The sequence below is a fragment of the Heterodontus francisci genome, chromosome 22, assembly GCF_036365525.1.
Source record: "Heterodontus francisci isolate sHetFra1 chromosome 22, sHetFra1.hap1, whole genome shotgun sequence".
In the NCBI taxonomy this organism is placed as follows: Eukaryota; Metazoa; Chordata; class Chondrichthyes; order Heterodontiformes; family Heterodontidae; genus Heterodontus; species Heterodontus francisci.
This window is the reverse complement of record NC_090392.1, coordinates 53,154,545-53,171,372: the sequence shown is the minus strand read 5'-3', so window position 1 is coordinate 53,171,372 and position 16,828 is coordinate 53,154,545. Positions and strand designations below refer to the sequence as shown.

The following is a 16,828-nucleotide window of genomic DNA, read 5'->3' as shown; positions in this document are numbered from 1 at the left end:
TTTGTCTTAAAGTTTGTTTATTAAGTACAAATACCAATAAACTATGTACAAAAAACTATTGATAAAAATACGAATAAAATATGTCAAACTCACTGTACGCAGCGGTACATAAAATCCATCCTTAACAGAGTCTAACATGTAGCAGTATAAACAGAGTGCAGCAGTAGTCAAACAGTGCTGTGCGATCGGCCCTAGGTTAATAGCATCATTCATGTACAAGTGCAGAAGTCTCTCAGTGTAGGGACAATGGGTCACCCTTTCTTTCCCATCTCACCACACCTCATGAATTTTCCTATTTATGAGTTTTAAAAATATATAGATTTCCTTTTGTGTCCTGGGCCTTTTCTTTGGCTGCCTAGGCCCTAAGCTCTGGATTTCCCTCCCTAGATCTCTTCACCTCTCTCCCCTCCTTTGAGACGCTGCTTAAAACCTAACTCTTCCTGTCCCAATATCTCCTTCTGTGGCTCAGTGTCCAATTTTGTCTGATAACATTCCTGCAAAGCATCTTTGGTCATTTCACTATGTTAAAAGTGCTATAAGTTGTTGTTGAAGAAAAATGATGCTCGCCTGTCAGGTTCAAAGGTTGTTTCTTCTGGCACAGTGATGTCTTTTGCTCAGACACTGCTCCAGGATATTTGATCTGTACATATCATACAATGCAGCCAGCTCACATGCTCTAAAAATAACTGCAAGATATTGAAAGTATAACCACTTTTATTAGTCTGGTCAATGAAGATAAATATTTCCCCAGAATTTCAAAACTGTGCAACTCCTCTCCCTTCCTTCCCAGTCTTCCTTTGTTTCCTACAATCTTTGAGCTTTCAAAGCTTGGCATAATTTAATTACATCAATCTATGTCAACTCTTTTCAATCTGCCCTGCATTGCAGACCTTGGCTTCCAACTTTGGTTTTCAATTAAAATTCCAATAAAGACTTCAATTAATCCCCAAGGAATACTCTCTAAGAATAATGCGGTAAGATCCAATCAGGTGTAGTCAGGACTCCTCCAGGATCATGATTAGTTTTCCTGAGTTTTATTTTCCCATGAATTTAAGATAAATATTATATTAGAACACTGAGATATGATCCTGGTCTTGTAGTACAAATTGACCCCAATAAACATTACAATGTTCATGTATAGCTGAACAGTAACTGAACTAACACTTGTGGGGTCGGACCTTCAAAGGGTCCTGGTGTCTGCAACTGGAGCAGACACGATTTGAAAATCGTGGTCCTGGAAGTCGCCTCCAGAATCCGACGCCTCTGGGACAGTCCGAAATTTTCAATGTGGTGGTGAGGAGGACTGAACAGGGAAGTCACTCACATCCAATTAAGGGCCCATTAAGCTCCTTTAGGAGCTTAAGGGGCCAGGACGTTCGGAAAGGCAATTTTTAATTATAATTTTGGCAATCCCGACCAGTCTGGTGCACGTTAGTGCACAGCTGTCAGGGTTGCAAGCATGGCCAAATGAACTCCATTAAAAGGTGTGATGGAAATAAATTTGAGGGACCAACTAGTGCCAGGTCAAGCGTTGTACCTTCACTTGGCTTCCATGGCCACTTTCCATCATTGACACTGTGCTGGCCCTTTCATGAGCTGCCTGCACTCCACGACAAGGCAGCGGCAGCCCCAAGATGGCTGCTGCCTACCTTTGCTGCTGCCCCCAGGCAGGCAGCTCCCGCCTCCTGGAGGCGCTTGGTGCTTCTAACTGGGCACTGAGCTCGCCTCCTGCCCAATTAGGACATTTGCATTTCAAGATTGCATCGCAAGAGGGACGCTGAAGCACTGGGTCGGGATCCTGAAATGCTCCAGGTGTTGTGTTCCCAACGCCAGAACGAAAATGCAGCCTGTGGTATCTGAGATAAATTCTAGGAATTTAGGAATATCCAATATATTTTTGCAGGTAACAATTCTTCCGTGGTTCCACTAACCAGAGCATCTAGGTAAGGGTCACTGATTCAACAAAGGACGATCTCGTATTACTCTCTCTTGAATATTTGTACCTAGTCCTTATAGACACTTATGAATTAAGAAGGGATGGGTCAGAACAGATAGAAACAATTTGTATCCAATAGTTGAGGGGTCTGGAATGAAATGAGATTGAAGCCATTTAGGACAGAAAGCAGAAGAAACCTTTTACAGACTTGCGAAGAATGCAATTAATGGTGGAGTTAGTTATTAAATTAGAGACCATGTCAACCGTTATGAATAAGTTGTGTAGGAGGTGGAAGGAAAAGTGATTAATCGGATGTGGGAACAGGGAAAGCCCATGGGATTAGGACCATGGCCCGTGTGGAGGAGGAGAACCAAACACGACTGGCTGGCCAAAGATCTGTTTCTACATCATAACTTTTCTATGTAAATGCACTAACATGTTGCGATTTGCAGGAATAGGGGACATTCCTGTTTCATGTTACCAATGCACATATTCATGGAATTACACCCTGTCACCATCCCATGCATTGCCCCATCAAACCCCCATCCCCCACCCCTCTTAATTTCAATGGGCAGGAAATCACAGGCTGGAAATTGAAGCAAAAAAAAACTGTTTTAACAAAAATAAAACTGTTAAAAAATTCTATTTGAAGACATTTTTCCAAAATAGAGGAACTGGTTTGTTGCTTTCATTGACTGAGTTGAGAATATTTGCTATTAGCTTTCTGTATAGAAGATTTTTTTTCTGATCATCTGTGTAAATATTCAGATCTCAAAATTTCCATTCGTCTTTCTCAGTCACAGTAACAACCTTTATGTATAAAATACAGTGTAGATCCAGATTTCCTCCCCTCCCTCACCAGCAGTCACATACTATGGACTGCGCAACATAACTCTTTCCACCCACATCACCCGCTATCACTATGAGCTTGTCCTTTCTTTCTTTCTGATTCACAGTATATGCTGAGGTGCAACCATCTGTTAACCATTTATGGAGGTCATCAGTGCCAAATCCAGAGTTTGAAAGGGTTATGGCTATGGACATAATTCATGACTAAAAGATCCTCACATCTTCTGTCCCATTGGATTCACCTATGAGTGCTATCAGTTCCAGGACTCTCAAGACTCAACCTTTTCAAATGAAACTCATCCATTTTGGATTAAAAAATCTTAAAAATAACTACAGCTCCATGTCTTTGAACGACTTTCAACATGTCTCATTGTTTTTGATCATAAAATCAAACTCCTGATTCCTCCCCGATATTGGCAGCCATGTCCCTGTTGCTTCTTCCTTCCGCCCTCTCGTTCTCTCACATAGACAATAACAAGGGCAACTAGACCTATTTATTCCCTGACACAGACAGAGTCACATTCATTCACATAGCCAGCACAGAGACACAAACTCACATTCCATCAGTGCTGATCCCCATCTGTCTCTGTCTCACAGCTAGTGTTTCCAACTCTGGTTGGCTGTATTCCTGAAGGCTCCATCACACGGCCTCCCACCTCCAACTTCCCCACCCAGACAAACAGCCTAATTACAATTAATAAACAGAAGTGTTCAACTAAAATGAAAGGAAATTGTTTTTAACAGCCCTTTTGAGTTTTTTCCTGGTTACCTAAAGCAGTGATATGGAGATTAATCTTCAATTCTTGGAGACCCCAGACAATCCTCACCCTCACATACATAGCGCTGTTGCAAAGCTCACACTCATATCTCACACACACTCCATTTTAGACACAAAAATATTACACAGCACTCATTGACATGCCTCTCTCTCTCTCTTGTAAGAGAAGGTGGTGCACAACAAGAAGCAGCAGAAACTAACCCAAGGGAGAAAGGTGAGCCCACGCGTTCTATGTCTGGTTGAGTAGGAGACAGTGCTGTCTTTTTTTTTATTCATTCATGGGTTATGGTCATTGTTGACCACTTATTGCCCATCCCCACTTACCCTTGAGAAGGTAGTGGTGAGCCGTCTTTTGAACCGCTGCAGTCATGTGGTCCAGGTACACCTACAATGCTGCTAGGGAGGGTGTTCCAGAATTTTGACCCAGTGGCGATGAAGAAACGGTGATACAGTTCCAAGTCAACATGGTGCGTGACATGGCGGGGGGGGGGGGGGGGGTGCGGTGGCGTGGAGCAGTGGATCTTAATGTTTTCGTCCACCTGCTGCCCTTGGCCTTTTAGGCAGTAGAGGTTGCTGGTTGCATGTTGTTTCAGTGCATCTTGTAGATAGTACACACTGCAGCCATCTTGTGCCAGTTGTGGAGGGAGTGAATGTTGAAGGCGGTGGATAGCGTGCCAAAACAAGCAGGTTGCTTTGTCCCCAGATGCTGGTGAGCTTCTTCAGTGTTATTGCAGCTGCACTAATCCAGACAAGTGGAGAGTATTCCATTACACTCCTGACTTGTGCCTTGTAGATGGTGGACAGGCTTGGGGGAGTCAGGAGGGGAGTTACTTACCACAGAACACCCAGCTCTGTCCTGCTCTAGTAGCCACATTAGTTACATGCCTGGTCCAATGAAGTTTCAGGTCAATGGTGAGCCCCAGACTGTTCATGGTGGGGGATTTGCCTGGCATTTATGTGGTGCGAATGTTACTGGCCTCTTCTCAGCCCAAGCCTGAATGTTGTTCCAAGTTTTGCTGCATACAGGCTCAGACTGCTTTGTTATCTGAGGAATTGCAAATGGTATGAACACTGTACAATCATCAGCAAACATCCCCACTTCTGACTTTATGATGGAGGGAAGGTTATTGATGAAGCATCTGAAGGTGGTTGGGCCTAGGCCTGAGGAATTCCAGCAGTGATGTCCTGGGGCTGAGATGATTGGTCTCTAGCAATCATAACCATCTTCCTTTGTGCTCAGTGTGACTCCCAGTAGAAAGTTTTCCCCCAATTCCTATTGACTTCAATCTTACTAGGGCTCCTTGATGCCACACTTGGTCAAATGCTGCCTAGATGTCAAGGGCAATCACTTTCACTTCAACTCTGGAATTCAGTTCTTTTGTCCGTGTTTGGGCAAGTCTGGAGCCGAGTGGTCCGAATGGAACTGAAGCTGGGCATCAATGAACAGGTTATTGGTTAAATAAGATCTGCTTGTTAGCACAGTCAACAACCCCTTCCATCACACAGTCATTTCTCCCATAACCCAAACAACATACAAAATGAAACAATTTTTTTTTTAAATAATGCAGCAACCACTAACCCAAAAGCAGCCTGATAAATTGTGCAACTACCTTTTGCTTGAAGATTTCTTCAGATTGGGCACCTGCCTGTACGGTCTCTGAAGCAAACTTTCTGAGCAGGCTGTGTGGAAATTTCTAAAATTTAAACTTTAAACCACAAAAATGTCTGTGTAAAAACAAATTACCCATCTCTTAACAAGTGAAGGTGGTTAATTTTTACGTTTTCAATGAATTTTCATCAGAAGGAAGGCATACACCAAAGGGAATATTTTATAAATGCGTGTTCCAAGTGCATGTCTTCGTCCTTTGAGAACCTCGTGTGTCAATCCTTGATATGCAATTCTAAAAGTAATAAAGGGTGGGTTGCAGGGTAAAGCTGGAAATCAGGAGACACTTATTGTACTGTGATCTGGTGGAACTTGCCTGACTGCTTTAGGGGATCAAAGGGGAATTTCCTGCGGTATTTTTCCTAAATTGGCCACAGATTTTTAACCTGTCGCAGGAGATGCACGACTTGGGGAGGTGTATCAATAATGCAGTTATGTGGAGACTGGGATTGCTCTGCTTAAAGCAGAGGAGTTTAAGAGGTAATCAAATCACATAGTGTTTTGACAGAGTAAATAAAGAGAACAGTCAGTAATCAGAGGATGCAGACTTAAGGAACCAGGTGGTGATGAGAAGTATTTTTACGCAGTAAGTAATGATGATCTGGAATGCATTTCCAGAAAGGACAGTGCAAACAGTTTCAAAATGAATTTTCAAAAGGGAATTGGATAAATTCTTGAAGGGGAGAAATTTCAGGGATATAGGGAAAGAGCAGGGAAGTGGGGCTAATTGGATAGCATGTTTAAAGAGCCAGCATTGGCACGATGGGCCAAATGGCCGCCTTCTGTGCTGTACAATTCTATGATTCTCTGTCTGGATGGGCAGGAGCAGATGGTGTTTACCTATCCTTGTGTTTCATACAACATGGCAGGCAAGTTTCCACTCCTGAGAGTACATTTTTCTGAACTCAAACCAAGATACCTTCTGCCTAACCCATGTGGTCTGAAGTGTAGCATTCCTTAAATAGGCATCAATATCCTTAGTCATCCTTTGTGGCCACGCCCATATTTTCTGTACCACCCCTGATTTTGCAATGTTGGATTCCAGAAGTTTGTTCCAAAACCACTCAAAGTTCAACCTCTTCCATTTTGATTGTGCTATCAGTCTAGAACTACCTGAGCAGTCACCTTTATCTTTTCTCAAAATGCACTGTATCAGACTTCACACAAAAAAAATACAAAGCACAAAGCAAACAGACATGATTCAATTCCCTATGCCTCCCCACCATGATACAAAATGCTCTGTCAGTCATCAGATCTGCACCCAGGCACCAATAAAGCCAAAGTCAACATAAAAGAAGTAAAAACAAAATACTGCAGATGCTGGAAATCTGAAATAAAAACAAGAAATGCTGGAGTTACCCAGCAGGTCAGGCAGCATCTGTAGAGAGAAGCAGAGTTAATGTTTCAGGTCAGTGACCTTTCATCAGAACTGGCAGAGCCAGAAATGTAATAGGTTTTAAGCAAGTAAAGCGGGGGTGGGGCAAGAGATAACAGAAGAGGTGTTGATAGGACAAGGTCACAGAGAATAAATGACCAGAAGGTAATGGAGCAAAGGCAAACGGTATGTTAATGGTGTGCTGAAAATCAAAACATTAGTACAGAAAGGGTATTAATTGACAGAAAACTGAACAGCATGGCCCCAAGCACAAACATGAAAAAAACAGTGGGTAGGCACAGTAGAAACAAACTAAAATAAAACACATAAAAAAGAAAAAACTAAACATAAAAGGGGGGCCCGTCATGCTCTGAAATTATTGAACTCAATGTTCGGTCCGGCAGGCTGTATCATGCCTAATCAGTAAATGAGATGCTGTTCCTCGAGCTTGTGTTGATGTTCACTGGAACACTGCAGCAATCCCAGGACAGATGTGGGCATGAGAGCAGAGGGGAGTGTTGAAATGGCCAGCAACCGGAAGTAATCGGAAGTAAAAGGAGTAATGTCTTCTTTCAGAGATGGTGGTTGGGAGGGGGCGGGGGGGGGGGGGGTGGCGGGGAGGGGGCAGGGTTGGGAACCTTGTCTGTTGCCTGGCCATGTAGGAAATTCGGGTGTACATTGTCCACTATTTTCCAAATATTATTAATTTTCACCCCAATTTCCAAGATGTACTGTCAAGAAAGGGGTAAAATAATGACAAATATGATAGGGGATAGGATACAGTCAATGTGGAAAGTTTCTGAGTTACCTCAGAAGGGCTAATGAATCAATATCATTTAACATATCCTATATCAATAAATATTGATAGAATTATTTTCAACCATCCTTTCCACCCCCTCATGCCCCACCCCTGGCATGATCTCAGAATGGTCCAACTGGAGGAATATTTTTCCAAAGCTGAAGACTCAGCCAAGAGCTGAAGACTCGAGGTGTAGACAAATTTGAAGATGGCAGAATGCTTTAGGACCCCAGAGCTCTGGTTTGTTCTAACCCTCATTTATTCCATTGGATCCAAAGTATACCAGTAAATAAAGCAATGAGTGGATTGGAAAATAGAGGTGATAATTCAGAAAGCAGCGTCAAGATAGAAAGGTTTACTTTAAAAGGTTCGTGTATACACCCCTCTTCAGAAAAAACCTCTGACACTTGGACATCTGCTGCCCTCTGGACATTTATAAAGGAGCCTTAAATGCTCCATTTCCAGAAGCTGATATACCAGCGACATCTCATGCTACTATAATTCTGCACATAGCCTGCTAAAAGATTCCCACACAGCAGTGTATTGTTGACAAATCAAAAGGCCATCTGCGAGTTCTAACTGCAAAACAGCTGATGTGACTGTTTACTAAACTTCAGCTTCTGACAGAACCCTAACCTATGACTCACACTTCCTGTTTTTAAAAAACATACAAATTTAAAAGACTATAAAAAAAAATCTATAAAAAGCCCTAAGATGCTCCAACAACAAAGGGATAGATTTTACCTTTCACCACCAGGTAGAAAAGCAAGACTTGCATTTAGATAGCACCTTTCACAATCTCAGGATGTCCCAAAGCACCCTACAGTCAATTAAATACTTTTGAAGTGTAGTCACTGTTATAATAAAGGAAATGAGGCAGCCAATTTGTGCACAGAAAGCTCCCACAAAACAGAAATGAGATAATGACCAGATCACCTGTTTTTAGTGATGTTGGTTGACGGATAAATATTGTCCAGCACTCCCCTACTCTTCTTTGGAATACTGTCAAGGGATATTATGCATTCAGCTGAGAGGACAGGATGGGCCTTGGCTTAATATTTCATCCTGGCAGTCGTGGGTCAGTTGCCCATTAAACCCTTTCCATTGACTTCAATGTTTTCCAGTAGCAAGTGAAAATTAAAGTCTATGTCAAAGTGAGCATGCTTGTTTAACTTTCCTTCAGTGCAACATTGTACATGGTTCAGAAAGACACCAAGAAACTTATAGCCTGGGCCCCTTGCGGAAATGAGAATGTCCATTGTGATACAGGTCAAAAGATACCTTTTAGAAGACACCACAGATACTCTGTAAAACACAACTGTAAAAAGCTTTTCGTAATATAAACACAATTGCCAGACCTAAAAGAACAATCATTTTAAGCTGAGGTTCAGCTAGGGCACAAATCCTTATTGATGAGGATGAGAGGAGTTTCATATCAACTAAAATAGAAACACATTCTACATACTGGAAGATCAGAGGCGGGTGCATCAATGTGGCAATGTTATCAAGGCCATCTCCGGTGGAATTCTTCCTGAAGGAATGGCAACAGGATCAGTGATGTTTCCGAGATCTTCACTGCTTTCTCTGCTAACGGCAAGTGCTGCTATAATTTATACACCTGGAAGCTTCCATAGGGTTTGTAGCCTCGGGCAACAGCTGCCACAGGTTCATGGTCAGTTCGGACTGAAGAGTAGCCACGTTAATCCAATAAGAATATCCTTCCTCTCAAATCACACACTTCCTGATGGGTCACCTCGAACCATTCATTCGGAAATGGCTTTACCTTGTTTTGTGCTTAAATCTCAAGTTCCTCGGGCAGCCTTCTCCAGCTACCAATTAACTTGTCAGAGGCCGGTTGGGGGAATCGGGAGGTGAAAGATTTGTCAAAATTTGAGGCCATTATTTGAATATGTAAATTTAAACAAATAAATTAATCAACTGGCTAAAACCAAAATGTCTGATTGGATAGCTCCAGTATAAAAAGAGTGACACTGTATTGGCAGTTTAAGCGGTTACAAGGTATAGGTGGTTTAATTATTTATCAGTCGCAAACACTCTCCCCATCAGATTTGCAATTCCTAGAATCTGGCAAAATGAATTGTCCACTTCAAAGGAGAAGAAGAAAAACAGGTCGATGACACCATATGTACAAGGCTTTTCCAGGATCTTTCCTGTGACTGCATAAAGTATTCCATTACAAAAAGGATGAGCAACAGAAAGAACACAGTTGCTAGGACAAGAGATTGAGGCCAGGAAACTGATCTTGGTTAAGAAACGGCTGAATGCTGTGATGGAAAGTAGGGTTAATGTTCTGAAAGGAGATCATCAAATGAACTGAAGATCCATCATCATCTAAGCCTATCTTGTGCTCTCACATCAAGCATATCTTTTGGTATCTCTTTTGTATGAGAATAGGTTTGGGGAGCGTCCTGTTACAGGACATGAGGAAGAGCTCACAATTTATAAAGAATCATCTCTATTATTTTAACAGAAACAGTCTCTGGATAGCATATTTGAAAGTAACCTCTGCACTGTTTTTTTTTCACTTACTGAAATGCTATGACTATGATATTAGCATCAGGCTGTGGTGAAGTTAGCTTTTTTTGTACATATTGTAGGTTCTTATAAGGCTGTCATTATCCGCCATATAATCAAGTGCTAAAGTTAACTAGTCCATTTCGCCAGTGCTACAACTTTGAACACTCTCCCAGCTATTTTTAATTTCTTCCATATATTTTAAGCAGAAGTCATATTAGGGCATTCCTGATGGAGTTTTACTAATTCCTTTCTTTCATTACTTAATTTCCTTCTTATCCGCAGTGGCCAGAAGAATACTGCCATAATGTTTACTGTGAAATTTCAGATAATGTTACAAGATAACAGAAAAACAAGGAGGGGGAAGAACTGCCATGGTTAGTTTGCGTAACAATTGGGTGAATGCATTTAAAAAGAACTAAAAACAGAAAATTCTGGAATCTAGCAACAGGTCAGATAGAAACTGTGGAAAGAGAAAAGGAGGGTTACTGTTTCAAGTCTGAGCGTCAGGGCGGAAGAGACTACAAACCCGAGACATTGACCCCATCATGCTCTCTCCATGGATGCTGCCTGATCTGTCAAGTGTAATTTCTTTTCTTATTTTGCTTTTACAGCATTTTCACTATATTGTTTTGCGTTCAAAAAGTGCAGGCCAGAATTTGCTATAGCAGGGCATCTAACAGAGTTTGCCATTACTTAGACATGCCCCTGCACCCTACAGCTCAAGTCAATATTCCCACAAAGTGTGAGCTGATAATGTTGCAGTGAGGAAAATCAGGCATCTGGAACCGAGTGAACAGGGCAGGCAACTGTGTACCTCTTCTTTTTTTTTTAATTCGTTCATGGAATGTGAGCATTACTGGCAAGGCCAACATATAATGAACATCCCTAATTGCCATCGAGAAGGTGGTGGTAGCGGCCTTCTGGAACCACTGCACTCCATGTGGTGTAGGTACACCCAGAGTGCTGTTAGGGAGGGAGTTCAAGGATTTTTACCTGGTGACAGTGAAGGAATGGTGATACAGATCCAAGTCAGGATGGTGAGTGACTTGGAGGGGAACTTGCAGGTGGTGGTGTTCCCATGCATCTGCTGCCCTGTTCTTCTCGGTGGTAGAAGTTGCAGGTTTAGAAGGTGCTGTCAAAGGAGCCTTGCCAAGTAGCTGCAGTGTATCTTGTACATGTTACACACTGCTGCCACTGTGCGCCAGTGGTGGAGGAAGTGAATGTTTAAGGTGGCGGATGGGGTTGCAAACAAGTGGGCAGTTTTGTCTTGGATGGTGTTGAGTTTCTTGAGTGTTGTTGGTCCTGCACTCATCTAGGCAAGTGGAGGATGCTCCGTCACATTTCTGGCTTCTGCCTTGTAGAAGGCGGACAGGCTTTGGGGAGTCAGGAGGTGAGTTACTCACCACAAAATTCTCAGCCTCTGACCTGTTCCTGTAGCCACAATGTTCATATGGCTGGACCAGTTAAATTTCTGGTCAATGGTAACCCCCCAGGATGTTGATGGTGGGAGATTTAGCAATGGTAATGCTATTGAACCTCAAGGGAGATGGTTAGATTCGCTTTTGTTGGAGATGGTCATTGCCTGGCACTTGTGTGATACGACTGTTATTGCAAATGTTACTCTTTAACCAATTAGATTAAAGGATTGAGAAATTAACAGTGGAAGGGCTGAGAAAAAAATGTAAATTAGAGTGGGTGAATTCAATGTCAAATCAGGTACAGGAAGAGAAATAGAGGGAAAGAATCTGGTTAAGGGCTGAAAAGAGACAGAAAGGAAAAGTAATTTCAAAATTCAAATTTGACAGAATGAAACTCACACTTGCAATAGTTAGTTTTCAGTGCCAGAGAGGTCGAATGGCAATTATCACGTTGTTAAAACGGTACCTACGCTTAAAATGTCACAAGATAGCTTTCTGCGGTGAATTTAATTTGTATCTATCATGCAAATACAGCAGCTTCACACCAATGAATGCATTTCAATGGTGAGCCAGACAAGATACCATTTACATAGTGATGAAACTAGAACAGCAACTTTCGGTTATCTGTATTTAACTATGAATCTGCTTCTCGTCTGAAGTTGCTGTACCATTTACACAAGTGCCATTAACCTCACCATTACTTCGACAGCAAATTCTGGTTCAACGTGCTTACAGCATCATTACATGTAGCAACCAGAACTGTCTGTAGCGTTAGACAGTTATAATTCTGCTAGTCACCTGACATTAAGGTTTCAATGGCAACTGATATTGTCTTACTGATATAATGGGCTGAATGTGTGAACAGGGCAAGCAACTGCATATCTCCTTAACCAACTAGATTGAAGAATTGTTAATGAACAGCGCAAAAGTGTAAGTTAGAATAGGGAATAAAATGTCAAATCAGGTACAGAAAGTAAAATAAAGGCAAGGAAATATCGGATTAAGAGAGAGATGAGAGACAAAGTATTAAAAAAATTATTTAATTTTTAAAAATCTCCAATAATTAAAATCTGAAGGAATGAGACTCCATGCTTATTAAAGTTAGTTTTCAGTGCCAGAGAGGTGGTTTAGCAGTAATTAAGACTTATTATGCCATTAAAAATGGTACATATACTGAAATGGACAAGCCCTAACTTTGTCTGGTGAGCTCAATTCATATCTAACATACAAATACAGGACTATCATGCTGTTCAGTACATTTGAATGGGGAGCCAGACAATGAGATGCTGTTTTCGCACAGCTTATAGAGGAGGGCCCATCTCAGACAGCAACTTCCAGATTTCTGCATTTAACTGTGCACATTCACTCACCAGAAATTGTTGTCTGATGCAACGCTGTTAATTACAAAGCAAAATTCGGGTGCAGAAATATAGGCCTCAAAATTCCACGTGGAATATGAGGACGAAAGTTTAATATGTACATCTGAATTTTTGTCCCTATATGAACTGTGACATCAGCAAGTTTTATTTTAAATTGGTTAGTGCCTCCTGTTTAAATACCAAAGAGGGATTTCAAATAAATGGAACACTCATCAGCTAATATCTTATGGTGGAACTTCTAAACTATGATTTTTGTGGCTGATTAAACTGAAGGAAACTTTACTTGGCATTTGGCTTTTTAAATTAGTAGTTTGTCATGGTGGGCGAACTGTGCGTTTGCACTCAGTGTGCACTTTGTTTATATTTGATAGATTGTGGGGAAACTGAATAATTATGTTCATAAAAATGTAATTGAAACCAAACAGCATATACAGGCCACAAATTGCAGTTACAATATACCTGAGGATTAAGCAATTATCCACTTCAATCCAAGAGGCTCTCAAAGTCTCCTGCACAGGTCATCCAGAGTCCATGTCTGTCACTTCCCACACAACAAGTTACACAAACTCACATCTGTCCCTAATGGGAGCCAGTGTAATCTAGGAAGGCTGCTCACCACAAATAGATGGAGAACTATCACGCAAGGAACAGAAATAGGCCATTCAGCCCCTCAAGTCTACTCTGCCATTCAATTAGATCATAGGAACATAGGAAATAGGAGCAGGTGTAGGCCATTCAGCCCTTGAGCCTCGAGATTGTGACTGATCTATACCTCAACTCCATTTATCCACTTCAGCTCCTTAACCTTTGATACCCTTAACTGACAAAAATATATCAATCTGAGTCTTGAAAGCTCTAACTGTCCCAGAATCCACAGCCTTTTGGGGTGAGAGCTCCAGAATTTCACTGCCCTTTGTGTGAAAAAGTACTTCCTGACTTTGCTCCTGAATGGCTTGGCTCTAATGTTATTATACCCTCTGGTTCTTGATTCCCCCTTCAAAGGAAATTGTTTTTCTTTATCTACCTCATTGAATCCTTTTAACATGATCGCTTAATCTTCTGGACTCAAGGGAATACTAGCTGGTGGGGTGGGGGAGGTCATCTCCCAGGTTGGCTTGTTGCACCACCCAAAAGCAGAAGTGACAAGAGGTTGTAAGTAGCTGGTCACCTGGCTGTCGTCTGATTGGGGAATGTTGTATGACCATCACAATGGAGAAAATGATAACTAACTAGAAGAAAAAGATACATTGCCACTTGTGATATAAATCAGTAATCACATCTCTCCTGGGTTAAATTGGTCTGGATTTCTCTTCATTAGGAACTAATGAATGCAACAAATCAATACCTTGCATAGCTAAAACTGTAAACTAATTTTCTTCAAAATATGCTGTATTTTGAGCAGCGAGGCTATAGAGAAATAAGCACAAAGTTGGGATAAAATGGGAATAGTTAGAAACACTGCTGGTACTACAAAGGATTTAATGACAAGTAACTGCATTGTTTGAGTTACAAGTGGGACACCAGAATAGGAATGGCCGCCTACTCATCAGTGCAGCAGTTGGGCCAAATTTCTCATTTCAGGTTTTCTCAGGTGTCCAGTTGAACAAGTTTCAAAAAGAGGTTGCAGGACTTCAGGGCACAGTTGCGTTTGCAATATTTCACCATAAATGGTTCTCGTCTGAAGCCCTATTCTTTGGTCATCAAAGTAAAGTTATTGCAGGATTTCCATGTGCCATATTGACTGCTGCATTGTTCCTACACCAGTGATCCTGCTTGGCTCTGGGCTGGCACCATGACTGGCACAGCCCCCATTCTGGTAAGGTTTGATGGCGTCATCGAGGATAATGTGGGTGCCTGCCCAGGTGCCTGTGCCTGAGCTCCATTCTGCCACTTAGGGGGCGAAGCAGAGTAGTGCGTGTTAACTGTTGATGCATAAACTGGCGGTGATTGCCCAGATGATCTTTTTGTTGGAGTGTTACCCGCCGATCTTTGGGCATTGTTAGGACGCTTGTAACTTCCAGTGCTGTTGACACCCAGTGCAGTGATGGTTGAAGCAGTGTCTGATGGTGGCTTGGTGGGATATGGTTTGTAAACATGCATGGTGCTGTTCATTGATGATAATGTGCCATTTTTAGAGATTATATCAGAGCTCCCAGTCTTAGCCCATGTGTTTCCTGTTGGTGCTTGTGCATCCTCCCTGTGACCAAAGAAAAGTTTAATTATATAATCAGAGAAATGTTTTTGTAACAGTCCAAATGTACATTCCCTCCACAGATATGACCATTCACCTTGATTCATTTGTTATCATGGCCCTTAACACACTCCATACATCATGCTATGCTAACTATGAAAACAAAGTAATCTGAAAAGGGACTGGGTGGTGTAGTTTGTTGGTGAAGTACCCTTTGATCTCTTGGCCTTAGGTTCTACTTCTGTCCATTGTGAAATGGTGAAAACCTTCTCTCTCTGCTGACTGCAAGAACCCCTTGTGAAATGACTTCTGCTAGTTTGGGGCATTGGGTGTAGGCTTACACCATAAAACTGACTCAAATTTGACAAATCCACTCAAGAGGCTACAACAATGGCTGTTGTGGGAAATGACAATATCATACTGGTACAGTTAGAGGTATTCTTGCAATTCAGGTAAAGCACATTGTTATAAAGCAGAGGAGAGGAGTTTACTTTGCATAGAATCCTCGTAAGATCATAAAAAAATAGAAGCAGGAGTAGGCCATTCGGCCCCTCGAGCCTGCTCTACCATTCAATAAGATCATAGCTGATCTGATTGTGGCCTTAACTCCACTTTTCTGCCTGCCCCCCGCATAAACCTGGACTCCTTTGTAGATCAAAAATCTGTCTAATTCAGCCTTGAATATATTCAATGACCCAGCCTCTGCTGCTTTCTGGGGAACAGAATTCCAAAGATTAATGACCTTGAGAGAAGAAATTCCTCCGCATCTCCATCTTAAATGGGAGATCCCTTATTTTGAAACTATGCCCTCTAGTTCTAGATTCCTCCAGACAGGAAACATCCTCTCAGCATCTACCCTGTCAGAATCTTATATGTTTCAATAAGATCACCTCTCATTCTTCTAAACTACAGTAAGTATAGGCCCAACATGCTCAACTTTTCCTCATAAGACAAACCTACTTGGTTTGTCCTGGAAGTGCTTGAAACTGATACTAACTGCCTGAGATTGGAAAATGTTGCATTTCTTGCTGTACTTTGATGAACACATGCACCCATAAAATCAACAAGAAGCTGCACCAAAATCTTTTGGTAAAAAAAATTCATTAATTATGTTTGGATGGGATATTTCACTGAGGCTAGGATGTTGGTTCCAATGCTTCTCTGGGGAGCTATCAGATGTAGGCCAGCTGCTTTCTACAGGTCGGTAAGGTACAGGAGGAATCAGGGAAGGGAAACATTTAAAAACTTCCCAAACCACTCTCATGTTTTTAGCTGCCAGTTTAAGCGTTTCATTGGTACAGTGTCAGATGTAAGTCACCTCCTTCCCAACTCTTTTAGTCAGGCTAATGTATTGCACCAAGAACCAAGAGAAGCACAGGAAAATTTCATGGGTTAAACATTCTTTTCTCTGCTTGTTGACAGCAATTCTCATTTTGCAAAAATGAAAATGTATGAAAATGTCATTAGTTGAATATATGAATACACCAAAAGGGCACTGTTGCCAACACTTTCAAGTCCTTGACTCTTCCCATGATTTTCAGACATGGATTCTTATGACTCATACAAGAAATTGAAAAATGACTGCAACATTCTTAACTTCTTGCATGACTCACAAACTGTAAAAACAAATCCACTTCCTCAGGGCTAATAAATGAGTCAAAATGTGAATATAACCAAATCAAGTCATCCCACTCACAATAGTACAGCTTCGATTCAAATCAACGTGTCTCACTTTGGCTATTGGGCACAGTGATATATTCAGGTGTTAGAACTGGAGCCAGCATAATTTTCTTCACTGCCAGATGACCACCTTGGGTGGGAGTTGGTAGAAGTGATGCAGCCAAAATGAAATGAGAGTCAGTGGCTCCATACTGCAGGGGTTTTGTCTGAGTTACAATC

General features: G+C 41.6%; 1 protein-coding gene across 2 annotated transcripts in view; it reads right to left on the bottom strand.

The window, feature by feature from the left end:
- LOC137381372 (endothelial cell-selective adhesion molecule-like) overlaps nucleotides 1-16,828 on the bottom strand; it is a 147,656-nt gene continuing 130,828 nt past the window's right edge. Inside the window, exons 7-8 of one of the 2 annotated variants that reach the window (XR_010977158.1) lie at nucleotides 8,869-14,935; nucleotides 1-4,992 (exon numbers count right to left, since the gene is read on the bottom strand). Coding sequence is in view for 1 of the 2 variants with exons in the window: in XM_068053856.1 (XP_067909957.1) it covers nucleotides 14,494-14,935 (442 nt within the window). In the remaining variant the exon portion in view is untranslated. Of the gene's footprint in view, nucleotides 14,936-16,828 lie in introns of both variants that reach the window. The other variant, XM_068053856.1, reaches the window with a different exon arrangement.